The following is a 27,399-nucleotide window of genomic DNA, read 5'->3' on the forward strand; positions in this document are numbered from 1 at the left end:
TGAAGTGTGATCTCTAGGAGGATTTAGGGGCATTTTCGTTAATATTTTTTGCCTTCACATTCGTAGCCGGGACGATGGTGGCTATGTATGGCTATGCTTATCATCCTCCATGTGCCTCTGCCACCACCATATCCATCACCAGCTCCGCTTGTCCTCCTCCTCCGCCTGCGGCCAGGAGGCTGACCTTCGCCACGCCTAGCCCTATCCACGACCCGGCCTGCCTCGATCATCTTCAGGGCCATCATCATCGCGAGCTCCCACCCGAACATCATCATCACGTCCCCCGTGGCTTCCTCTGTCGTGGCCTCCTTGCTTCTGTGCTCGTTGGCGCCCTTGCGCTTCCCGACACCGCCGACGCTTTCTCCCTCGGCATCTGTAAGAGCTTTCTCGAAGTTGTGCGCCTTCTTCTGATGTTTTAAGCAAAAAACTATATTAGCATGAGCCTTTAATACGTCACATTTGTTTTGGCTCTTCAGCTGCCTAAGCTCTTTGGCCCCGTAGAATGAAGAAGGAGCTCTCAGTTTGTTAATCTATAGTGCATTTTAGGACCTAGTAAGTTTCCCTGTGTTGAGTCAAATTAATCTGCAGGCTTCACTCATAGGGTGTTTCATGTTGCCATTCAGAATGTCTCTGAAGAACTGGGAAGGAAATCACACAAGGAGGTCAACATTCTGCACATTTTACTGGCAGGCCAAGCCTCATGCTTTTTGAGCTGCAAGGCCATTCAAGTGCCATCAATGCTTATCAACAGCTTGCACTTGGAGTCCAACTTCCCAGAATGAACATAAGTCTACAGTGAACATCCGAATACAGTCAAATGTGCAACTGATGTAGATACTTCATATAGAGTTTCACCAGGTGTCATGCCTGAAATTGGGAAACCTATGTGCTCAAGCACAGGGCGTTAGACACTTCCATGTTCTCCATATGAATAGCAATCTCCAGACATTAGTCTAAGAACTAGGTTCAGAAATTCTCCACCCAGCTTCCTAACCAGCGGGGGAGTTGTCCCGAATATCAGTCTGTTCAGAAGCCCAGTTAGTAGCCTTGGGGGAGCTCTCTGCCTTTCCAGTTTTAGCACTTCAGTATTATTATATTTCAGACTTTAGGTGTCCTTTGAGATTCAGACTCTAATATAAAATACAAGTCACCCAAATCATTGAGACCCACGTTTAACATCAATTAACATGGCCATCTTGAGCTATCTCAAACGTTTATAACTCTGGCTACCCTTATCTCCATGGTCTAGGAACCTTTTGGAGAATACTCTTTGCTTATTTTGCCACTTGAAACTATCAATCCTGTGGTGTTTCTAAGGAAAATGTTGCCACTTACATATGCACTATATTCTCCCCCCCATTTGAATGCCCTAAACCACATTATGTATATACTGCATTTTGCCCTGTATGAGTTTTCTAGATCAGTGTACATCAGTTTTAGGCATTTGTCCTCTCTCAATCTCTTTTCTCTGCATGTACAAGTCAGCCATGTCCCCACTCAAAGCCTTGAACAATGTCTCCAAGGTCACCTCAGTGGAGGTCATTGCAATGCCAAGGTGAGTGATACATACGTAGGTATGTTAGAGTGCAGCAATGCGGAAGCCTAGGACAAAGACTGAGAGAGAGTGAACACAGAGAGAAGAGAGAGAGAGAAAAGGAGACTGTAAACGCAGAAAATCTGCAGTGTAGTATGCTGTATAAGAGTGCAGAAATATACAAGGGGGCAGAGGAAATATGTGCATATGTCTCCGACTTGATGACCTCGATCTCCGTCAGCTCGAGCACAGTCTGTCTCAGCTAACAGATCTCAAGATTAGAATCTGAAATGAATGAATGCTGGAGTGTGACACAAACTGGCTATAAGTAGCCAAAAAGAAAAGGCATAAAAATAACCAGGTCAGCTTTAATGCAGCCGATTGTAATAAAATAATGCCCAAATAATTGTCCGACTGCACTTGTTGACGTGGCACCTGTTGACGTGGCATCGTGCTGATGTGGCACCCTGCGCTGATCTGCTGTCCACTGTCTGTCGAGGAAATGACTGTCTAACATTCCCTTTCAGATCCTGGACGGGTCAAAAAACTGAGGGATCTGGAATGCTGCCGAAGAAGAGCCTGGGGAAGCGCTTGCGTAAACAAATCTGCAAGATTATCCTCCGTCTTTCAATACTCCACATCAATGGTCCCATCCAGAAGCTTCTCCCGAATGAAGTGATACTAGACCTCAATGTGCTTCTTCCGAGCATGGAATACAGGATTTCGTACCAAGGCAATGCAACTCTCATTGTTGCACCGCAAAAGAGTAGGATGAGTTTGGGGGCAGCCAAGCTCCTCCAACAATCTTCGATGCCTTACAACCTCACATGTGGTGGAAGATGTAGCCCGATACTCCGTCTCAGTAGAAGAAAGGGCTACTGTGGGTTGCTTCTTGCTACTCCAAGAGATAACACCTGTACCCAAGGTAAAACAGTAGCCTGTAGTAGACTGTCGGTGGTCCACATCGCCAGCCCAATTCGAGTCACTCCAACTTGCAAGAACCAGATCTGAAGCATTTGAACCTGTGGGATAAGAAATCCCTAAGTCAGAGGAACCCCTCAAATATCGAAGAATCCTCAAGGCAGCCTGCCAATGCACCTGAGTGGGTTTAATTATGAACCTTGCCAAAAGAACCACAATAAAACAAAGATCAACACGAGTGTTGAGAAGCCAAATCAAGGATCCAATTAACTGACGGTAGCGTGAAGCATCCATCATGGGAGAATCCAAGTGTGAAGTGGTCTTCCAATTCGGATTGATAGGAGTAGTAATGGGCTGACAAGTCTCCATCTCAAAAGTCACCAAGAGCTCTTGAATGTACCTCTGTTGAGAGATGAAAGCCCCCTCCGAGACTGATAAATCTCGTGACCCAAGAAGAAATGAAGAAGCCCCAAATCCATCATCGCGAATGCTTGATGTAAAGCTGTCTTGGTCTCTCGGACCTTCTGTGCATGATCCCCTGTTAGAATCAAATAATCAATATACAACACAAATAACATACGACTAACCTCGGAAGTGTGCACATAAAGCTGCGGATCGGTCTTAGAGTGCCGATTTTCCAACTTCGACCGAAGAAACGAGTCAATCTTTTCATTCCATGCACGCGGAGCCTGCTTGAGGCTATACAAGGCCTTCTTTAATTGGTAAACTTTCCCATCCGAGGATCCAAAGCCAGGAGGCTGCTCAACATAGATCTCCTCCTGCAAGTCACCATTTAGAAAGGCCGACTTCACATCCAATTGAAAGACAGGCCATCTCCTATGGCTAGCCAAGGCAAGAACAGCTCGAATAGTCGCCATACGAGCAGTGGGGGCAAAAGTATCATGAAAATCAACGCCTGGGCGCTGAGCAAAACCTTTAGCAACAAGGCGAGCCTTGTGCTTGTCCAAAGAACCATCGCTAAGGTACTTGGTCTTGAAGACTCACTTGACACCAACATCTTCTTGTGAGAGGGACGAGGCACAAGAGACCAAGTGCCATTCCTCTCAATAGCCTTCAACTCGGCTTCCATGGCCTTCCGCCAATGATCAGACTGCAAAGCCTCCTTTACTGAAGTGGGCTCTCAATCTTGCATAACACGGATCAGCAAACAATAGTTGGAGTAAACAAGCTTCGAAGAATGTGCCTGGTTTCTCTGTGACCTACGTGGTCCATCCTGCGGTTCCCACTCCTCAGGGACCCCCTTGATCCTTGAATCTCGGAGTGTGTCATGGGCCCAACGAGGAGGAGGACGAGAACCTCTCCCCGTCGCTCTCCATCTGCTAAAGACTTAGAAACATCCATCGGCAGAAGCTCCTCGGGGGTGGTTGGTGGAAGAGAAGACTCTGAATTAGAAGAAGAATCTCCATCAAGAGGCTTTGGCTCCAAAGGAATGGTCTCGGGAGCCCAACTCTCCCCTGGATCTCCAAGGACGGGGTGCTCCTTATCCCCCTCTGTGGCTGGAACTTCCATGAACCGCACATCTTGGCTCGTGTAGATATCTCCCTTAACGGGATCAAACAAATGATAACCTTGGGACTGGGAGCTATAGCCAACAAAAACCTGTCGTCGGGAAGCCGCCTCGAACTTATTACGCTGTGTCTTCGGAATGTGTACATAAGCGTCACACCCAAAGATCTTGAAATAAGAGAGATCAGACTTAGTCCCAAAGTAAGCCTCAAAAGGTGTCATCCTGTCAACGGCCGAAGTGGGAGATCGATTGAGGATGCGAACTGTGGTAGCCACTGCCTTGGCCCACAGAAACTGAGGTGTTTGTCGGTGCTCCATTGTGGTGCGCGCCATCTCGATCACACTTTGGTTCTTCCGCTTCAAAGTGCCATTCTTGTGGGGAGTGTTGGTGTTAGCAAACTCCTAGTGAATGCCTTTATCTGCACAAAAACGAGCAAACTCATCAGACATAAATTCACCTCCCTTGTTTGAATGCAAGGTCTTCAATGGCCGGCCAAAACGGTTCTCTTCAAAGAGAAGCCAATCCTTGAAGTGAGAGAAAGCCTCTGACTTCAAAGTCAAGAAAGAGGCCCAAGTCATCCTGTTCTAGTCATCTACGATCAACATGAAGTACAAGCTCCCCTTCAGGGACTCGGTCCTCATCGGGCCACAAACATCTGTAGATACAAGCTCCATGGGTGAAGTAGGCCGCCTAGAAGCTTGGTTGGGAATCGCATCCCGATGCAGCTTCCCACGAATGTAGGAGACACATGGCTGATGGCTCACTACTATGTCTGGCAATCCTCGGACAAACGACCCTTGCGATGCCTTCCGAAGGTACTCATAGTTCAGGTGGCCAAATTGAGCATGCCATAGCTCGGACTATGTCTGAGAAGTAAGAAGAAGAGAAGTAAGAGCTGAAGAAGATTTCAATTTGTAGACGTCATTCTCCTCATACCGTGCAGAGAGAACCTTCCTCGATCCACGATCAAGGACTCAAACAGTATCACTGTCAAACTCCACCAAGAGACCGAGAGCACAAATCTTATGGGCGATGAAAAAATAAAATCTGCAATGGAGGGCCTCAAACGCAGCCTTCCTCCCCTTCGAATAGCAATAACATGCAGCAAATTTACTGATTAGACTCCTTTCTTGCACGCCCACACTCACTTCAGCCTTGATCCGATGTGCAGCCCTCCCGCTCGCCCTCGAATCCAAGAAACGTAGCCTTATGTTGCACTGAAATCTCCTCTTCAGGTAGGTTCAGCCCTTAGTCAGTCCATCTTCACCGCTCTGATACCATGTCAGAATGCAGCGATGTGGAAGCGTAGGACAAAGACTGAGAGAGAGTGAACACAGAGAGGAGAGAGAAAAGGAGATAGTGTAAATGCAGAAAATCTGCAGTGTAGTATGTTGTATAAGAGTGTAGAAATATACAAGGGGGCAGAGGAAATATGGGCGTATGTCTTTGACTTGATGACCTCGATCTCCGTCAGCCCGAGCATAGTCTGTCTCAGCCAACAGATCTCAAGATCAGAATCTGAAATGAATGAGTGCTGGAGTGTGCCACAAACTGGCTATAAATAGCCAAAAAGAAAAGGCATAAAAATGACCAGGTTGGCTACATTAAATGCAGATTGTAATAAAATAATGCCCAAATAACTATCCGACTGCACTTGCTGATGTGGCACCTGCTGACGTGGCACCCTGCTAACGTGGCACCTTGTGCTGATCTGCTGTCCACCATCTGTCCAGGAAATGACTATCTAACAAGGTATTAGGAATGCAATGAACATTAGGTATAGACTTGGAACAATGGGCTTGATAAGTGTGCTATTGTGCCTGCTTTGTGAATTATAATGAGAGACTTCATCAAATGGTGAATAGGTCTCCTTTGACATGCACATCTATTATTTAATCCTTGATGGGTTGTATGAGTGGCACTACTATCCACACCAAAGCTTTAGATCTTGCTAGCAAAGGTAGACCCTCTTGTTTAAAGATATGGATGAAGATGTCCTCTTTAGTTGGTGTTGCATAGCGGCTTTCTTTCCTTCTAGTTGAATAGTTCTTCACTTTAAAAAGGTGGAGTGCTTCCCTAAGGACTTGTCTTTATATGCCTACCTCTTTGGGGAAACACATAGTGATTAGATTGAATATTTTCCTCCTCTTTTTTGTCTCTTCTTCTGTTAGAGATTATTCATCCTATGGACTAGCATTTCTGAGGTTACCATTGGTGTAGTTAGTTCTCTCGGAGGTATTCTCGGAGGGCATTATTTATTGTTCCTGTCAGTCAGTGGACATTTTTAGCTAACACAATGTACAGGTAGTTTGTTAGGTAGGTGGTGGTGCCATGTGGCAGCTAGAGGACTGATTGCTAATTATTTTATTCATTTATGTTGTAGTCGGCAATTTTTTGCTGGCCAATTGCATTATTTATTGCATTCACAGCCCTTGTATATTTGCTCTCTTCATTTTCCCGTTCATTGACTGTAGATTTCTGCGTTCTTTTGTCTCTTTTCTCTCTCTCTCTCTCTCTCTCTCTCGTGTTCATTTTCTGAGTCTTGTCCATATGCTTTCACATTCTGTGAGTTTTTAGTCTTTGGAGGTTGTGGTAAATATGAAGATGCACCTACTCCAAATTGATCATGAGAAATAAAATCATTTGAAGGAAAAGGAAGGGACATAATACTTACAAGCTCTTCTTTCTATAGGGACCGGTTAGGCACGGAGATCGAGACAGACTGTCGTTAGGCGTAGTGAGACAGAGAGAGTGAGATAGAGCAGAGTAGAGAGAGCACGTTTTTAGGTACAATGACGAGTGTGTATCTTTAGGTTTTTAGATAGATATATATGTGTAAGTGCAAGTGCTAAGGGTATGTTCACACTCGAGCACATTTAAAAGGCATGAGGCCTTTATTTCCAACAACCTCCCACCTAAAGGCAATGTGCCTGAAGAGGAGAAAAGAATCAGCTAAGTCTAGGTATATACAAAGCTGAAATACAAATATCTATCCAACTCCCATCATCTGTCGGCAATGAGCAAGCCGCTCTGCTGAAAGACCCTTCGTGAGAAGGTTTGCAGGGTTATCATGTGTATGCACTTTGACAAGCTCAATGCTCTTGCTGTCAAGTACATCTCTAATGAAGTGGTACTTCACCTGTATGTGCTTTGTCTTTGCATGAAAGATAGGATTCCGTGCTAGCATGATAGTACTCTGACTATCACAATGGAGAACAGGTAACTCTGTGATACCAAGCTCTCTCGCCAAACGTGAAAGCCATAAACTCTCCTTGCATGCCTCAGTGGCAGCCACTTACTCTGCCTCTGTAGTAGACAATGCAACACACTTTTGTAGCTTGGAGATCCAAGAGACTGCTCCTCTTGTGAAAGTAAACACATACCCAGAAGTGTCTTCCTGCAGTCCGCATGACCAGCATAGTCTGGATCCGTAAAGCCAACAATAGATGCCTTCTGCTTTCCAAAGCAGATGCACAACTCCTTTGTGCCTTTGAGGTATCTCATAATACCTTTCACTGCATCCCAATGCTTCTTGCCAAGGGTTGCCATGTATCTGCTAACCACTCCCACTGCAAAGGCAATGTCAGGACGTGTAGCAACCATACCATACATTAAACTGCCAACAGCTAAAGCATATGGTATCTTGGCCATTTCAACCTTCTCATCATTAGATATAGGGCTGTCCTCTGCACTAAGTTTCACATATGGAGGAAATGGAACCCCAATTGTTTTTCCCCGCTCCATATTGAAACACTGCAAAACTTTGGAGATATACTCCCACTGAGATAGATAGAGTAAGCCTTTCGATCTATCTCTTTGAGTATTTGCATGCCAAGAATGTGATTTGCATCACCAAGATCCTTCATGTCAAAGCTACCATGAAGACTTTGCTTCAATGAATCCAAGGCATGAGTATCCCTGCCAGCAATCAACGTGTCATCAACATACAAAACCAAGATAATTAGGCTGCCATTCGTTGCCTTCTTGGTGTACAAGCAGTGATCCACTTGACTTCTATGAAAGCCTTGGGACTGCATGAATGCATCAAACTTATGATACCATTCTCTAAGAGCATAGTTAGGGTTAGGGTAACTCAGAGACAATGAACACCATGGAAATATGAATCAATAACTGAATGCTGAATATACTATGCTCGTGTAGTAAACAAATCGTGCAAGAATGAAAATTGTACCTTGATCTTGACGACCGAGGTAGAGTTACTGAGTAGGAGAGTGTATTGTACTCTTGATGGATCTTGAAATGTAGCAAATCAGTCTCTATATGTTGGACAACAACAAACGCAGTAGTGCGTGGTGCCAAGTCAATGTTGGATAGGTAGAAGAGAGAGAAAACTGCAAACCTAGCAAGCTGATGATGATGTGGCAAGTTAATGGCAGGAAAAACGCAAGTACGATGATGTGGCAAGCTGACAGTAGTAAAAACGCAGGTACGATGATGTGGGAGTTTAAACAGCAGCCACAAATCACAAACAGAGCAGTTTAGCAGGTCGCTAGTTGTAGATGATGTGGCTGATTAGTAAAATGTAGCAAAAATTGATGTAGATTGTGGATGGGGATTGGAAATAGGCTCCTAATGGATGTAGACAACAACGGGTAACTTCGGTTGAGATGCTCTCCACAAACGGGGTGTGGACAATGAAGCTAGAGGGCATGAAACCTGTCAGAGTGCAGCGGTGCGGAAGCGTAGGACTGAGAGAGAGAGAATGCAGAGAGAGGAGAGAGAAAGAGACAGTGGAAGATGAAGATCTGCTGTATAAAGTGTGCCGAATACAAAGATATGCAGATATATACACGGGCGCAGTGCGCTGGACTGCGTGTCTCCACCTCGATGATGCAACCTGCTGTTCACCTCGAAGTCCGTTGCAGTCTGCACTGTCTCCTGTCTGAAATCTGCGAATAGAGACGGAATCTGCGCGTGTCACCGGTTTGTAATCTGCTAGCAGAGAAGTGTAGGAGACTGCTGGAGATGTCGGCTATTTATAGCCAGAATTTGGACAAAAACAGGGCGCCAAAAAATATCCTGTCGGCTGCATTAAATGCAGCCAACTGCCTGCACAGGTCGGACTGCCACGTGGCAGTCCGACTATGTGGTCCGACTGCACACTGCGGCTGCCTGTCCGACTGCACTGGCTGCCACTGCACTGGCTGTGATAAGATCTCTAACACCCTCTCTCAGAGCCTGGGCAGGGCAGAAGCCTGAGGGATTTGGAATGTCTTCGAAGCAGAGCTTGGGGAAGTGCCTTCGTAAACAAATCCGCAAGATTGTCCTCCGTCTCGCAGTACTCCACAGTGATGGTCTCATCCAGAAGCTTTTCTCTGATGAAGTGGTACTGAATCTCTATGTGCTTCGTTCTGGCATGAAAAACAGGGTTCTGTGCCAAGGCAATGCAACTCTCATTGTCACATTGCAGCAAAGTAGGACGAGTTTGGGGGCACCCAAGCTCCTCTAATAATTTCCGAAGCCACACAGCCTCACATGTGGTGGAAGACGCGGCCCGATACTCCGCCTGAGTAGACGAAAGAGCTACCATGGGCTACTTCTTGCTACTCCATGAGATAACACCTGCACCCAAGGTAAAACAATAACCTGTAGTAGACCGCCTGTGGTCCACATCACCGGCCCAATCCGAGTTGCTCCAACATGCAAGTACAAGATCTGAACCATCCATCCCTGCGGGGTAATGAATCCCTAAATCAGACGTCCCCCTCAAATACCGAAGTAGCCTCTGAGCAGCTTGCCAATGCACCGTCTTAGGTTCACTCATGAACCCTGCCAAGAGCCTAACAGCAAAACAAAGATCAACCCTAGTGTTGAGAAGCCAAATCAAGGACCCAATCAACTGACAATAGCGGGAAGCGTTCGCCATAGGAGAAGTTGAATGGGAAGTGGCCTTCCAGTTCGGATCCATAGGAGCAGAAAGGGCCCGACAATCCTCCATCTCAAAAGACATGAAGAGCTCCTGTACATATCGTTGTTGAGAGATGAAGATCCCCCTCTGAGACTGATAAATCTCATGGCCCAAAAAGAAATGGAGTAGACCCAAGTTCGTCATCTTGAACGTGCGATGTAAAGCTAACTTCGTCTCTTGGACCTGTTGTGCATCATCACCTGTGACAATCAGATCATCAACATATAAGACAAAAAGCACACAACCATCCTCGGAAGCGTGAACATAAAGTTGCGGATCGGCCTTGGAACGCCGATATTCCAACTGAGACTAGAGGAATGAATCAATCTTCTCGTTCCATGCACGCGGAGCCTGCTTGAGGCCATACAAGGCCTTCTTCAACCTGTAGACTTTCCCATCTGAAGATCCAAAGCTAGGAGGCTGCTCAACATAGATCTCCCCCTTCAAATCACCATTGAGGAAGGCCGACTTCACATCCAACTGGTAAACAGGCCATCTCCTATGGCCAGCCAAGGCAAGAACAGCTCTAATGGTCGCCATACGAGCTGTGGGGGCAAAAGTATCATGACAATCAATCCCTGGGCGTTGTGCAAAACCTTTAGCAACAAGGCGAGCCTTGTGCTTATCCAAAGAACCATCGCTAAGGTATTTGGTCTTGAAGACCCACTTGACGCCAATCACCTTCTTATTCGGGGGGTGGGGCACGAGTGACCAAGTGCAATTCCTCTCAATAGCCTCCAACTCGGCTTCCATAGCTTTCTTCCATGGTGCGGACTGTAAAGCCTCCTTCACGGAGGTGGGCTCTCGATCCTGCATAACACGGGTCATCAAACAATAGTTAGAGCAAACAAGCTCCGTAGAATGTGCCTGGTGCTGCCGTGACCGCCGCGGACCATCCTGCGGTCCCCACTCCTCAGGAACCCCCTCGATCCTTGAATCACGAAGTGTGTCACGGGCCCATCGAGGAGGAGGCCGAACCTCCCCTCGTCTCTCTCCATCAGCGGAAGACTCTGGAATATCCACCGGTGGTAACTTCTCAGGGGTGACCAGTGGAACGGTAGACTCTGTGTCAGAAACAGAATCATAATCAAAAGGCACGGGCTCCAGTGGAACTATAGAAGGAGCCCAACTCTCCCTTGGATCTCCAAGAACGGGATGCTCCTCACCCGTTGATATGGCCGGAACCTCCACAAACCGCACATCGTGGCTAGTGTACACATCCCGCTTGACGGGATCATACAATCGATAGCCTTGGGACTGGGAGCTGTAGCCAACAAATACCTATCTTCAGGAAGTTGCGTCAAATTTATCACGGTGAGTCTTGGGAATGTGAACATAGGCATCACACCTAAAGACCCTAAAGTAAGAAATATCTGGCTTCGTCCCAAAGTAAGCCTCAAACGGGGTCATCCCTTCCACAGCCGAAGTAGGGGATCGATTAAGGATGTGGACTGCAGTAGCCACAGCCTCGGCCCACAGAACCTGAGGGGTCTGTCGGTGCTCCATCATGGTGCGCGCCATCTCGATCACACTGCGGTTCTTCTGTTCAAGAATGCCATTTTCTTGAGGAGTGTTGGTATTGGCAAACTCCTAGTGAATTCCTTTATCTGCACAAAACCGAGCAAACTCATTAGAAACAAATTCACCGCCCTTGTCGGATTGCAAGGTCTTCAACTTCCGGCCCGATCAGTTCTCCTCAAAGAAAAGCCAATCCTTGAAGTGTGAGAAAACTTCTGACTTTAATGCCAAAAAATAGGCCCATGTCATCCTGCTGTAGTCATCTACGATCAGCATGAAGTACGAGCTCCCACACAAGGACTCATTCCTCATAGGGCCACATAGATTCATAGAGACAAGTTTCATCGGTGAAGTAGACCGCCGCGAAGCTGTGTGGGGAATGGCATTCCTATGCTGCTTCCCCCGAATGCAGGAGACACATGGCTGCTGGCTCACCACTATATCCGGCAACCCTCGAACAAGCTGTTGACGTGATGCCCTCCGAAGATAATCATAGTTCAGGTGACCAAACCGAGCATGCCATAACTCTGACTGTGACTGAGAGGTAAGAAGAAGAGTAGAGAGGGCGGTGGAAGACTTCAATTTATAAATGCCGTTCTCCTCATATCCGGATGATAGAACCTTCCTCGATCCACGATCAAGGACTCGCACCGTAGTACTGTCAAACTCCACCAAAAGGCCAAGGGAGCAAATCTTATGAACTGATAGGAGATGGTATCCTAAGCCTGGTACATGCAAAACCTTTGAGGTATGGGTACTACCTCGTCCATCTGGAATAAGCTGCATCTTACCCCGACCTACAATAGATACTGAAGAGCTAGCTCCAATGAGAATCTGCCCACGCGAGGGTCGCAATTGGGCAACACCATCTGATGAAGGAGTCATGTGCCGGGAGGCACCACTATCAACAATCTACTCTCGAGCCTGGGGAGCCGTCATCGCAGCATCATAAGCATTCGGTGAAGCGTCCTCATGACAGCTAGATGAAGAAATGCAGCTGATGAGGGTGCAGCCACCGCTCCAGAATCCTTGGTGTCCTTCTTGTTGGTGTCCTTATTGTCTTTGTCAGGGCAATCCTTCTTCCAATGGCCAGTCTTTTCACAAATATGGCATGTGGAGTCTTTGTCCTTGTCCTTCTTGGACTTGTTATCCCCCCTTCTTCTTCTTTTGGTCCTTCCCCTTCTTCTGAGAGGCTTGACCTGTCAGCGCCTTCATCTTGGAAGCATTCTGTCCCTTTAACTGTTCCTCTTGGTCCAAGACCATAGGAACCAACTCTTCCCATCGAAGAGTAGACTCTCGCCCCGAAGCAATAAGGGCAGAGTAAAATGTACCGAATCGTGGCGGCAACTGGGACAATAGTGTGATCGCCATGTCTTCGGAGGAAATCGGCTTTCCTGCATTTTGAACCTGCATCTGAAGCTGCCTTAGCTTATTAATGTGCTCCCGCAGCGAAGAAGACTTGTTTACGGACAAGGTCCGCATTTGTACCTCCAAAGAAACCCGCTTCATAAGGGTCATCCGATTGTACATGTGATCAAGCTCCAGCCATATCTCTCGAGCCACCGTCAAGTGCTCAATGTGAGCGATCACGGCTGTAGTATATGATAGAAAAAGAAAGGAACGAATCCTGGCATTCAGTTTGTCCCAATGAGACTGTGCCTTGGCCAACTCCGCACGAGCATCGGAAGAGAGTTTGGACTCATCTCTTACCGTGGGCTGGTTGATCTCCTGTACCAGTTCCGCCAAATCATAGGACTCAAGAATGGCCAACATCATGACGCGCCAAATGCGGTAGTTGTCGCCGTCGAGCTTCTGATCTGCAGGAAGAGCCGGTAAGACAAGCACCTTCCGGTCCATAATCGACTGGAACTCCAAGTCAATCTCTGTAGACATCTTCACCTGTAATGCCTTCACAAACGCAAAAGCAGCCCCCTCTGACTGGGAAAACTCAGCTTGCTAAGGCTCTTCCGCGTCCTGAACCTTCTTCACCCGCCGGAGGCGATGAAAAAGCAAAACCTGCACTTGTAGGCTGAAAACTCAAACTTCCTCTGCGTCAAACAGCAGTAAACAGCAGCAAATCCACCACTTGGACTCCTTTCCTGCGCGCCCACACTCGCTCCAGCCTTGTTCCAAGGCGCAGCCCTCCTGTCTGCCCTTAAACACAAAAAATGCAAATTTGTGTTGCGATAGAAACTCCTCTTCAGGTTGATTCTGCGCTCAGTCAGCCCTCTAACACTGCTCTGATACCATGTCAGAGTGCAGCGGTGCGGAAGCGTAGGACTGAGAGAGAGAGAACGCAGAGAGAGAAGAGAGAGAAAGAGACAGTGGAAGATGAAGATCTGCTGTATAAAGTGTGCTGAATACAAAGATATGTAGATATATACATGGGCGCAGTGCGCTGGACTGCGTGTCTCCACCTCGACGATGCAACCTGCTGTTCACCTCGAAGTCTGTTGCAGTTTGCACTGTCTCCTGTCTGAAATCTGCAAACAGAGACGGAATCTGCGCGTCACCGGTCTGTAATCTGCGAGCGGAGAGGTGTAGGAGACTGCTGGAGATGTCGGCTATTTATAGCCAGAATCTGGACAAAAACAGGGTGCCAGAAAATATCCTGTCGACTGCATTAAATGCAGCCGACTGCCTGCACAGGTCGGACTGCCACGTGGCAGTCCGACTGCACACTGCGGCTGCCTGTCCGACTGCATTGGCTGCCACTGCACTGGCTGTGATCAGATCTCTAACAAACCTGCAAAAATGAGATTGGGTTGAATGGAGGACAACATGCTTATTTATAGAAAGTTTTGAGGCCTCGTATGGTACACTGTTTTAAAACTCTCTTAAACTACTTACCATTTTAGGGTTTTCATTAGTTAAGCACTTTTGGGGCTATTTGAGTGGTTAATTCGGTATGTAATGCTTATTTTAGCTCAACACTCCTTCTCAGGTTCAAAAATTGAGCTAGAAAGGAAGGCCAACCCAAGATTTTGACTTGAGTGGATTTGTTTTAATGGGTTCTTACCCCAAGGCTTTCCACCCTAAAGCAACTAGGGCATTGGACAAAGGGTGCTTGGCGGCTGCCCAGTGGCCTACCAAGATTAAAAAGGCAATGGTTATTTTACCAAGGGAGTCCAAGTGGTCACCCCAGAGAAGCCTGGGCATTGGACAAAGGGTGCATGCCAGCTTCCCAATGGCTACCAAGTCCTATAAAGGTGGATGGAACCACAATAAACTGTGTTTTTTTTCCCTTTTTGTTGATAAGGATTATTGCAAAAAAAAGATGTGGCAGTCGATTAGATAACAGATAGGAGACTAGTAGCCAGTCCCTAAGGCTTTCATAAAATAAGCAAGCTATCCCTACGACTACTTAGTGATGCGTAAAGCAATTATAGTGGGTATGTGTAGAGGCAAAAAAGATGTGTGGAAAGCAAGCTAGCAAAGCTAAGCAAGCAAGGGAGATTGCCATATGCAATGCTGCGAATATGGTGGATCTAGAGTCCATCACTCAGAAAGACTGAAAAGGGATAAATGCGCACAAATGCATGTTTATAAGAGCAGAATGCCAAAGCACTTGAGTGATGCAAAAGGCAATGCATGTGTGCTCATACTCATGCAAAATACTATGCAATGGTGCTACTTGGACAGTGCCCTCTTAGAGGAATTGTTCACTTGTCCAAGCGTCCTTTTACAATCATGTCATCTTGATGATGCGGATGAAGATACAAAGTATAATATACAAAAAATATTTGAAAAAGAAATTGTAAACAACATCCTATCACCACTAAGAGAAGAAAGCCATCCCCTCTCAAATTGGAAGGGAAAGCTGGAGGAAATCACCCTCCTCATCAATTTGAAGAAATAGGGGAGGGTGCACCCAAGCCGATACTGGGTAGAATATACTACAATTGGAACTGGTCTATGACTCACATAAAGCGGTGGTTCCTTCAATTAACACCTGGTCTTTTCACACACACAAAATCTGAGACCTCATTCCCTCGCTCAACACCAGATTGGCCTCGAAGACCGGTGTCCCTCTCGGTATTTCTTTTTCAATTAAAAGATGGAAAGTTACAAAAATGTAATGTTTCAAAATACATAACTTGAGAACCGTTGGTTTTCATCTTTTCTGAGTAAATCCTAGCTGCATAAGGACAATACAACATGACCAGAACAACACTCCTTTTAGGAAAGCATTTTCTGTAACTATAACTCAATGATTTATGTGTAGAATTGTAGTCTGCAGATCTCTGAATTCACTGTTCTTACTGTCTAGCATGTCCAGCATGTGCAAAATTGCAGTTTGCAGATCTTTGAATTCACTGTTCTTACTGTCCAGCATGTCCAGCATTTTGTGTGACCAATACTCTATGATTTATGTGCAGAATTGCAGTCTGCAGATCTCTGAATTCATTGTTCTTACTATCCAGCATGTCTAGCATTTTGTGACCGAAACTCAATGATTCATGTGCAGAATTGCAGCATGCAAATCTTTGAATTCAACGTTCTTATTGTCCAGCATTAAAACAGTCCCACAAACAACACTAAATCAGAGCTGAAAAACCCTATTTCTGTGTGGCATGGTCATTACTTCCTTTAGTTTCTGCATTGGAGAAGCCAACAACTGCTCTTGAACTTGGACAGTGAGGCTCTTGCCTTAGCAGAAGTGCAAAGAAAACACAAAACTGTACCTTCGATGGAATCAGCCCATCATGCAAAGCATTTCCTCTAAGAATAGAGAGAGAGCTGATCAGAGGGAGCAAGCTCTACCTCCATACATGAGTCAAAGACGAAGAAGTACTCTTCATAGTTGATGAAACTACAACTATCTACCCTCAGCTCCTCAAAACTTCATTCTCAGATCTACCCCTTATGCCTATTACGTTTTTTTAAAATTCTCTCTCTCTCTCTCTCTCTCTCTCTCTTTCTCTCTCTCTCTCTCTCTCTTTTGGAAATTTGTGCCACATGGCATACATGTAACAAATTTTCCCGTTTAGACCTTTCGGTCTAAAATTCTCCATGATTAGTGCAAAATTTGACCTCAGCACAAACAAAGAATTAATCCTCGTGCAAAAACAAAGATAATGACGCGAACAGATTCTAGGGTCCAAAAATAGTAACTCCCTAAATATTAGGGATGGTGACCCCTGCATTCCTCAAGTTGTTCTGAGCAACTTTTATCATTGCAACCACATCAAAAAGTGTAATGTGGCTTAGTTACAGTGACTTTTATTCAGTGAGCATTCTTACATGTGCATTTTTTGTCTTGGCCGAGCTCATTGTCCTACACCATCTCCAGTGGCTAAGCCCACAATCCCAAACCATTGGCATTCTATTCTTCAGTGTCCATTCAATGTGGAACCAATCCCAAGGCTCAGACAAACCATTAGTCCAATTTGTCCCAATGGTTGCCTTTTCTGGCCATGCAAAGATCCCGGCTTTATCCAAGAGAACTCTAGGGGTAAAAAGCAACAGCAACTAAAGAAAATAAAAATAAAATATTTATATAAGTAAATAAAAAAAGCAACTGCAAAAAGTATTACCACATGGTGACAACAACACCGGCCACCTTGGGTAATGTGTCTGCAAAGTTGTGGGAGGAAGGTACAAACTCTAGGCGTATGATATGTAGCTCAACATCCTCTTTGGTGAAGTGAAAGTGGACCCCATATGCCATGTTTGTGGTGTAATGATTAGATTGCCTGCAAGGGCAATGGCACGTTGGTGGTTGTAGTAGATAATGGTGGGAGAGTCGCATGGAAATTGAAGTGCTACTAGTAAGCTTCTCAAGTAGATAGCCTCTGTGGTACCATAAAAAGAGTCCGATACTCAGTCTTGGGCGTGTAAGCCACCATCGTCTCTTGCTTACAGTTGGCCTAAGAGATAGGTGCTGTACCCAAGGTAAAGAGGTAGTTGCCCTGGGAATGCCAGGTGTTAGGATCTCTTGCTTAGTCAAAGTCACTATATCCCTGTAAACATAAGCCAAATCCATAAGTTAGGCCATAAGAATAGGTAACCTACAAATATCTCAAAACATGAGGACATGCAATCCAATGTGACACCCTACGTGCAGTGAAATACTAACTAAGCAAACTAACGCAGTAAGCTGAATTTGGCTCAATGTGAATCAATCAAAGAAGCTTCCCTACTATAGATCTATAGGGGTGCATATAGGTGCGATTCCAAAACACTCTAAAGCGGAAAACTACATGCTGAGAGCCAGAACGTCTCATACAGAGTTCTTTGAGGGACAATCGCAATCAAGTATTGGTTGAGGATGTACACCAAAGTGTTAAACAACCTCAACCTAAAGGTGCTCAGGGAGCTTTGTTGCAAACAACATTGAGCATACCATGTTTATGATGGTCCAATTCCTACACTTTATGACTTCATTTTGTGAAAGGGAGTTGGTAGAGATAAGTTGACATGAAATATCATGCTCTTGTAGAAACTCGGAAAACTCATGGGAGGTGAACTCGCCCCCACTATCACTCATATATTCTACATGATGACGAGTGTGATTATGTATAAGCAGCACTCAAGCAACAAAATATGCGAAGGCATCAGACTTATGCTCGAGAAAGTACACCCACATGCATCTAGAATGATCATCCATAATAAAAAAGAAATATAATGTGCCGTTCAAGGTGACGATGGATGTTGGTCCACAAAGATCAACATGAATCAATCTAAGAGGTGCCTCAGCTCTATGTGTAGACTGTTGAGGGAATGGGGTACAATGCTACTTTCTAAGTTGACAAGCTTTATAGACATCCCGTGATAACTTTAGGTGTGGAAGGCCATCAACCTTCTTGCGACGCGACAACTCATAAAGAGAGTCATATTGTAGATGTCCTAAGCGAAAATGGCAAAGACGCTTGATGCTCGTAGGCTCCTGTGTAGCGACTAAAGCTTGGAAGCGGTGGAACTTAGAGTCCTCAGGTGTTGGCTCAGAAGGAAACAAAAATTGGGTATATGGTACAAGCCGCTAGGCTGTGCCTCACCATGAGCAATCACTAAACTAGTCTAAGAGTCAAGGACCTCGATTGTGGTTGCTATGAAGAAGATTGAAAGAGGCTTCCTGAACTAAGTTGAAATCATAAGCTTGATGCTACGATTGACAAGCAAACTCTTGCTTCCAGCAATGTAGCACAATAAACGAAGGTTGTTGAAAGCATATAGGAAGATGCATCCTACGTTTGCATGAAGATGAATTGACGAGGCTGGTTTTGTTCATGATGAAGCTGAAAATAATGATGCAAAAAGCTGAGGAGCTGATAGGCCGTTATGGATGTAAGCAATTGCACTAAGATTGGAGAGGGAGGCTGTCATAAGTGTGGAGTCTTTCCCTACATGAAATAACGGCAGTATGGAAGTTTAGTCCTTTGAGACTGCTGTTTTGAAGTAGTCGAAGAAAAAGCGCTGATTCAGGGCAAGTTTAAAGCAATAAGCAAGCTAGCAACATCATAGGAGGACACCATGCAATGTTACATGCTTAACATGAAGTTGGAATGCCATGATCATATCAATATGTTGAGGGGTATGCTGAGACAACTTCAAGTCAATTTGGTGTGACGATGATGGCTAGGTCATGATTGTAGGGAACCGTCTAGATAAATTAGGGACCACGGATTCAATTGGTTGTGGTTCATAGCAGAGCATTTCAGAAAGAGTAAGTCTAAGGAAGTTGGTTTCTTGAACTTTAGTTCCAAGAGAATCTTATGATGTATACATGGAGATGAATTTATGGAACATGCTTTCAATGGTGGGCATTTTTAATCGATGGAAAAGGAAGCTACTTAAGTGATGTTGATAAGGGAGTATGATTGTTTACTGGAGCTTGTGTTTTGCTTGGACATTGGGTTTTGAAGCATTGAAGGTATTGATGAAAGGCCTGAAAGAAGAACACTTCTAGTATGCTACTTCCATGTACACTACAAAGGTTGAGGATTTTTCATAATACTTACAGCTAAGAAGCGTGTTCTTCTCTTCAACCTCTCTTCTCCTCTTTCTTGATTCACTTGTTAGAGACCTTGCGTCTTATTGTCCTACATGTGTATCCCTCCAACATAAGTGGTGAACCTGACTTGAATTGCCCCATCAAGATTGTAGGATGTGAGATTGTAGAACCATGGAGCTAATAGGGACTTTGATAGGGAATGTAGCAGGGAGTGGATGCAGTTATTGGAAAAGTATATAGGTAGTTAAGCGCAAAGCTTTGGATATGGATTGCAAGATACGAGTGGTTGAAATATTTATGGAGGTAGTGCAAATGCAATTAATGCATCAAGTTATAGATATGCAGGAACAAGAAATTACTAAACAAGAACCTAAGTGGATGGAGGATTTGGCAATGGAAGCATCTCAATTGATTGTAGAGGAAGTGGGTCTTTTTAATGGATAGGAGATATATCTTACTAAAAGTTTTTGATGAAAAAATGCAGTAGTTTGATATCCAAGAGGATTAGAGGATTGAATGTTTTGAATGCATTGATGAAAGCGGGTTCAAAGAACAAGTTCAAGAGATACGACATACAATGTGGGATGAATAGAAGCATGCTTTTAAAGTTTAGGAAGAATGTAAGCATGCCCAAAAAGCTAAGGTTTGTATGTAGAATCATGACTTGTCTATTAGATTGTTTGAGCTTCCACCACTAGATGCTGAAGTGAAAGGATAATGCTGATGTGGACACAAAGCTAGAGTGTACTGGTGCTATAGAGGTCATGACTAGGGATGTTTCTATGATGTTTGACATGCAGTTTGGTGCTATTGATGCAGATGTATTGATTTTAAATGCTGATATGGAAGTAGTGCTCGAGGGTTATGAAGATGGAGAGGTTTTGAACAAGGATATCACCATGTTTTCTAATATGTAGGTTGATCTTTAGGTCACAGATGCATTGGCTAATGCAGTGCTAGAGGAGGATGTCAAAAATGCTATGATTGACAATGTGGATCAATTGGCTACTAATGGTATTGGGAACAGTTTTATTGAGGATGTGATGATGGATTGTGCTGATGCTATCGAGAAAGAGAGAGATGATGCCAAGATACTTGAAGATGCAAAAGAAATAGATGCTTTGGGAAAGTACTCGGATGTGCAGATGGTTGCTCCAGCCATGCAAGGCAAAGAAGTTGCATTTGTAAGTCATGTTCTAGCACTACATAATGAGATAAAAGACAAGGAGAGTGTTTCTTTGCGGGTTCTTGAGACTAGGATCGAATGCTTTGATGTGCCAGAGGAAAGGGTTTTTGCAAGTGAAACTTAGGGACACAAGTTGTTGCAATGGGATTTTGGTTTACCCTTAATTGTGGAGGATCTAATGAGTTTGTGGATTTGGTCGTAGAGGGCTATATGATAGAGGGAATTTATGCCCTATCAGTGCCTTATGATCCAGGTGGGAGAGATTGGGATTGCTATATGCATTTTAGAAGATACTTGTGATTTGGGTTTATGATCTTGGTGGGAGGTTGATTATGTGCATGTATGTTTGGAAGATCACATGGGTGTTTAATCTAGGTGGCTACATAGTGTGGCACATTCAGGGATGTGCAAGTTCGGAGGGGGTGGATGTCGTATGGACTATTGTCCACCACATGGAAACTTTGACTACAACATGCTCTGAGACAATGTTGAGGTGCAAAGCTTGAATGTAGAATGACTAGAAGTCACAAAGAATACACCAAATACATGGTTTCCATGACCGTGGTTCCAGTGCAAACATGTTTATGGGTGTAGCACTCTTATAGATTGCCTCATGAACCAAGCTTGCAGACCTATCATGGGTAAGAGGGACAATTTTATAGTGATTAACATGGCAATAAGGAGCAACTGAGCTAGCCGAAAGCAAGAAGACAGTGGAAGGGCAGACTACAGCAACCAAAAGGGTTCGTACTCGATGGATGTTTATGACATATGGTTCTCAGTTTGATGAAGGGCACAAAAAAGGGAAACATTCAGAAGGACCTATTTTATTATGCATTTAATGAGCTGCATGGTCAGTGTATAAAGAAAAAGCTTACCTTTATTGAAGCCAAGGCTATTTTGGCTTAGATAAGGCTATTCTTAGAGAGAGGGATTGCATGCTTGCGGGGGGGGGGGGAGGATCATTTTTCCTTCATGATGGACTTGTTTTTTATCTGGTGAGTCCAAGGTTAGAGAAGTTAGATGGAAGGAAATTCATGGAGAGAAGGATTCTCTGATCAAACAAAGTGTGAGGATGGGAAGTCTCCTTCAAAAGGGGGTGCTTTTTGAAATGAGAGGTGTGCAACAACTGCATCATGGATGTCACAACAAAGACGTAGAAGCTTGACATGACTGTGTAGAAGCTTTCTGACTTGTCAACTTCAAAACTGAAGAAAATTAGAGAGCTTCTTTCAATTGAAAGAGGCTTCCTGAACTAAGTTGAAACTTCAAGCTTGATGCTACTCTTGTTAGGCAAACTCTTGTTATCAGCAACATAGCGGAATAAACAAAGGTCACTGAAACCATACAAGAAGATGCAGGGCAGCCTGTGTCTGTATGAAGATGAATTGAGGAGGCTGCTTTTGTTCGTGATGAAGCTGAAAATAATGATGCAAAATGCTGAGGAGCTGACAGACTGTTATCGACATAAGCAGCTGCACTAATATTGGAGAGGGAGGCCATCATAAGTGTGGAGTCTTTCCCTGCGTGAAATAGCAGCAGTATGGAAGTCTGGTCCTTTGAGGTGGCTGTTCTGAAGTAGTTGAAGAAGAAGCACTGGTTCAATCAGAGTTTAAAGCAATAAGCAAGCCAACGACATCACAAGAGGATGCCATGCAATGTCACATGCTTAACATGAAGCATGTTCTGAAGTAGTTGAAGAAGAAGCTCTGATTCAATCTGAGCTTAAAGCAATAAGCAAGCCAACAACATCACAAGAGGATGCCATGCAATGTCACATGCTTAACATGAAGCAGGAATATCATGATCACATGAATACATTGAGGTGTATGCTGAGACAACTTCAAGCCAATTTGGTGTGATAGCAATGATGGTGGGTCATGATTGTATAGAAGTGTTTGGATAAATTAGGGAGCATGGATTCAGTTGGCTGCATTTCATAGCAGAGAATTCTGGGAAGAGTGAGTCCAAGGAAGTCGGTTTCTTGAACTTTAGTTCCAAGAGAATCTTATGATGTATACATTGAGATGAATTTATGGGATGTCACTTTCAATGATGCGCATTTTTTATCGATGTTAACGGAAGGTGCTTAAGTGATGTTAATAAGGGAGTACAATTGTTTACTGGAGCTCGTATTTTACCCGGACATCGGATTTTGAAGCACTAAAGGTATTGATAAAAGGGCTGAAAGAAGAACACTTCTATGTATGCTACTTTAGGGTTTAGAGCTGATGTGCTTAACGTGTTTAAGGTTTTATAATCTTGGGTATACCAAGGGTTGGGTCTACATGTGAAGAAATGCTCTAAATGCAAAAAGCATGAAACCAATCGTACCACAAAGCATAGATTGATAAACTCAGAATACAGTTAGGGTTAGGGTTAGGTTAACTCAGAGACAGTGACCACTATGAATAATAAAGTGAATGAATAATGAATATACAGTGCTCATGCAACAAACACAAGATGTAGTGAATACTGAGCCTCGAACTCTTGTATCTCTAGGATCAAGGCAAAGGTTATGAGCTTTAGAGTGTGTCACACTCCAAACGGATCCTGAATCGCAGCAAAGACAATCTCCGAGTGTCGAATACTAGTAAATGCATACGACAGTGTAGGAGAGAGAAAAAACTAAAAATGCAAGTATTTGAGGAGAGAGAAAAATTGGGCGACAACTGGTAGATGCAAATGCAAATGTTAGAGGTGAGAGAATGTCAGGCACCAGCTAGAAATTGCAAATGTAGCATTCAAAGGAGAGAGAAAATCCTAGCGACTGTAGACAACTGGCAAAATCATCCAATTGTAGGCAATAGTAGAAACCGCGTGCAGAAGGTTGGAATTGGGCATCGAATGATGACAGGTGGTTGGTGGAAGCTCTAACCATAATGTTCTCCGTGAACGGGGTGTGGACAATAGAGTTACGACTCTTGAAACCTACAAAAAAGAGATTAAGGGAGAGTGGTGGGCTGCATGCGTATTTATAGAAAGTTTGGGGTACCCAAATTAGGGTTTTGCATGTGGGGCACAACAACTCTCTAGGGTCGTATTTCTTTTTAAAATGAAAGGTTTTTTTCATTAATTAAGAATGTTTTGGGTCTGTTTAAGTCGGGCTAATGCATTTTTAGCTCAATAGTACAAAGATTGAGGGTTTTTCATAATACTTCTCTCTGCAATTTCTCTTCTTCTCTTTCTTGAATCGCTTGTCAGAGATCTTGTGTCTTATTGGCCTACATGCACATCCCTTTGGTAACATCTTGTTGCTAAAGGGTGTGCCTAGTAGCATGGGATTGAGTATGATGAGACATTTACACCCACTTCATGTATAACTACCATTTGCAGTGTCATTGCTTTGGCCGTCCATTTTGATCAGCATGTGCATTAGTTGGATGTGAAAACTACTTTTTTGAATGGTGATGTACATGAGGAGATATTATGTTATGTCACACAACCTCTTGTCTTTGTTAAGAAAGGCTTAGAGAGCAAAGTGTATTGCTTGCATAAGGCCCTTTATGGTTTGAAACAACCACCTAGACCATTGTATGGGAAGGTGCATGCATATTTGATTGCTCTTTGCTTCAGGAATTCACACACTAAGAGCACGCTTTATATCCGTAAAGATGGGGATAATGTCTTGATTCTCATTCTTTATGTGGATGATATGCTGTTAGCTAAATCTCATGAGACATAGATTTCAGCCTTGAAGGCTGAATTGCAGCATGCTTTTGTTGTCACAGATCTTGGCCACAGGTTTACACTCTAGGATGCACGAGATCCATTTGATGCTTCTCTCTATCAGCAGGCTGTTGGTTGTGTATTTTATTTGTGTAATACACTACTAGATATGTGGGTTTGGGGTCTCTCAGTTGGCATGCTTTATGCACAGCCCTAGTACTATGCATCCGCAAGTAGTCAAACGTATCTTTTGCTATCTTAAAGGCACTTAGACATTGGGCCTCATCTACCAAAGAGGCACTTCTCTTTACTCGCATGCATTCATAGATAGTGATTGGGTTGGATGTTTTGACTTGTGAGTGTCCACTAGTGGTAATTGTTTCATTTTTGGATGATTCATGCATCTCTTGGTTGAGTAAGAAGCAATCTATAGTGGCCACATCTAGGTGTGAAGTTGAATAGAAGGCAACATTTCCAGCTAGATTGGAATGTGTATGGCTCAAATGCCTTTGGGTCAATCTTAGTGTGGGGATAGCAATCACCCACTCCTACCTACATCAATAGTCAGATGCCATGGCAATTGCAAGGAATCCACTTTTTCATGCTCGCACTAGGCACATTGAGGTGCAACATCATTATGTGAGAGAGAGGCTCCATGTAAGAGAGATTGACTTGGTTCATGTCTCTGCATAGGACAACTTGGTAGATATGTTTACAAAAGTTCTCTCTAGAGAGAAGTTTGAAGCCTTTTGCAAGGCTTTAGGCTTGATATCATTTGGGAATTGATTTGGCTATCCCCTATATACGTTCACATCATTCACTGAAGGGGGGTTTGTTATGTTTATCGTGTTCCTCCGTAATTCTAGTGTGAATGCTCCCTTATCTATGGGCATTTTTTACCTTCTAGTTGGAAAAGGGTTTTTCCCTTGTGTGAACACCCATCAGTCGGCATGGCACTTAGCACCTTAGGGATTGTACTTTCATTATCATTCTTGCATAGTGGATGTGACCTTCCAGCACTCTCTTCTCTCTTGCTATTCATTTGTTCACTGTGAGAGTGCGCATGTGCATGTGTGCTGTTGAATTCTAACCTAATAAGTTTGGGGAATAACCAATCAGACATGCGGGACTTCATGATATTATCTCCTCCCTACTGAATGATTGTGTTCTCAATAGGTAGACGACTTCACAGTTGGAACCCACAGGAACTCTTATACAGTGTAAAATCAGAAGTCTTCTCACGATGTCTATGTATGCCTTTGTGAGCCATGCAAATAGGAACTGTCCATTGTCAGCCCCGTGTCGATCAAAGCCCTAGCGTTATCATAAATTAACTTCAACAGAACTGCAATGGTCACTACATAGTGCAGTGGCTACACTCAAACCCCAGTGCTTCCTAGGGCTTTTCCTCCTGATAAATCATGGGGCCCTTTCTATCTCTCAAGATATAGCTGTTAACCTTGATTGCTTCTACCCAAACCCTATACTTAGTGCTTCCTATGGTTCCTCTAATAGAGCGGTCCTTAAACTTATAGTTATCTACCTCCATTGTTAAGAAAGCAAATTTTCTTTATAAGGATATGCATAGTTCAAACCTTTAGAGGGCAGAAATTTCACTTCTTTTATTTGGGACAGCAAATTGTAAATGTATGGTTTAAAGCTTAACTGAGATGCACATTTTTATAGCAGGACCAAAGGAGTGGCTGAAGGGGCAAAAGAAGAAGACAGCTGAATATCTTCTAGCACCCATCTTTGCATCCCGTGATAGGCTGAGAAATGCAATTTCTCTTAGTGGTAAGACGTCAACACTCCAGAGTGAATACTTGAGTCTTGAACCAGCTAGAAGCATGTTTTTTTAGTCACAGAAATGTGACCTAAGTCAAAGTTTTTTAAATAGCTGAGTCTTGAACTAGCATGTTTCAAGAGTCATGGAAGTGTTATTTAATCAATCATTCAGTGTGTTGATATAACAAGTTGTTAATCAGTGAGGAAAGGACTCTAACCTAGTATTTTTATATCAATTTATGCCTGAAATTTTCATTGATTAGAAATATAAATGTTAAAAGCTACCTTTAGTAATTTTAAGGTTGAATGTCATTGAAATCTGTCAGGATAGAGTATTTCAGTGTCAAGGGTATTAAAGAATCCCAAGAGTATTGGAAAATAACCAGGAGTTTTCATACTTGCCCAGAGACTTTCGCTGCAAATGATTTGTTAGAAGCTCAGAAGCTAGTGAAAGTAGCTGCACGTGACTGTATCACACCTGAAGAAGGTTCTCTTGTTTCTTTTCAAGTCAAAACAGGTGTTGAGGTGATATGCCCTGTTCCGAAATTTCTCAAATATTTAGACTAGCCATTCCCTGAAACATTTACATATTCTAAGGCTGTGCACTGAAAGAATCCAGGTCTGTACCTTCCGTCTCATCATGAAAAATGCGGCCTCTTTGCTGGATGATTTTGACCCTGCCAAAGTCAACACTAATCTGGCTTTGAATGATCTCATCAGGTGTGATCCTTTCCAAGAGGATTGTGACACATGGTTCATGTTTTCACTAGTGAAACAGCTCTTAATTAGCATATCTTTGATGCAGCTCTTTTGCTTCTCTTAATGAGATCCTTGCAGCTGCATCCACTGGAAATGCATTGAAGAGGTGATACTTGACTGCTGCAAAATGACAACCTTTGATAAACTTGTGTGTCTAGGAAATGACAGGGTTGTTTCCTTTTGATAGGGAAGTTGCTGAGGCATTCGGTCAGACAAACAATGCTCTCGATAGGTTTGAAGAAGGTGTTCGTGGCTGCCTTGGAATTTCCTGAGCTATCAAACACAAACAAATGCTTTGTAGAGTCATTTCCTTCAATTAACATTGAGCTACATAGAAAGAGCATCCATACAAATTTTTTCAATTATGTATTGTATTTCCTTGTTGGATTTGAGGGACTTTTGTTGGTTAATTTACAGAGAGTTCATGATAATGTTGATTTTCAATTAATTATAGTAAAGCAACTCAAAAGGGAGTTTAAGAAATGCTCATAGATCTTTATCTTGCACTCGAATAAGAAAAATTCAAATCAGCCCTCCAAGAATCTTAGGATGCAGTCTTGAAGGCTTTATTTGAGGGGTATAATGATTTATTTCAGCTGCCTGTAGTCCTTCTCCC

General features: G+C 43.8%; 1 protein-coding gene across 2 annotated transcripts; it reads left to right on the forward strand.

Moving 5' to 3' along the window:
• Nucleotides 1-27,399, forward strand: LOC148029102 (plasma membrane fusion protein). 2 transcript variants are annotated; one of them, XM_087687860.1, is made up of 6 exons: nt 6-375; nt 25,926-26,033; nt 26,431-26,549; nt 26,644-26,744; nt 26,830-26,889; nt 26,971-27,231. In XM_087687860.1, the coding sequence occupies exons 1-6, from the start codon at nt 75-77 to the stop codon at nt 27,053-27,055; spliced, it is 774 nt and encodes a 257-aa protein (XP_087543986.1). In that variant the 5' UTR covers nt 6-74; the 3' UTR covers nt 27,056-27,231. The 2 variants fall into 2 exon arrangements, with proteins under 2 accessions (XP_087543987.1, XP_087543986.1); XM_087687861.1 differs by lacking the exons at nt 26,431-26,549; nt 26,644-26,744; nt 26,830-26,889 and having other exon boundaries at nt 1-375; nt 26,971-27,399.

This window comes from Lygodium microphyllum, chromosome 11 (assembly GCF_053477565.2).
Source record: "Lygodium microphyllum isolate KBCC chromosome 11, Lygodium_microphyllum_v1.1.10, whole genome shotgun sequence".
NCBI classification, from domain to species: Eukaryota; Viridiplantae; Streptophyta; class Polypodiopsida; order Schizaeales; family Lygodiaceae; genus Lygodium; species Lygodium microphyllum.

What these genes read in the sequence shown, in the direction of transcription:
- LOC148029102 (XM_087687860.1), top strand. Translation starts at nt 75, where the DNA reads ATGGTGGCTATGTATGGCTATGCTTATCATCCTCCATGTGCCTCTGCC. An exon ending in CGCTTTCTCCCTCGGCATCT is followed by an intron (nt 376 to 25,925) that starts GTAAGAGCTTTC and finishes ACATTTTTATAG; the next exon opens with CAGGACCAAAGGAGTGGCTG. An exon ending in GCTTTGAATGATCTCATCAG is followed by an intron (nt 26,745 to 26,829) that starts GTGTGATCCTTT and finishes TCTTTGATGCAG; the next exon opens with CTCTTTTGCTTCTCTTAATG.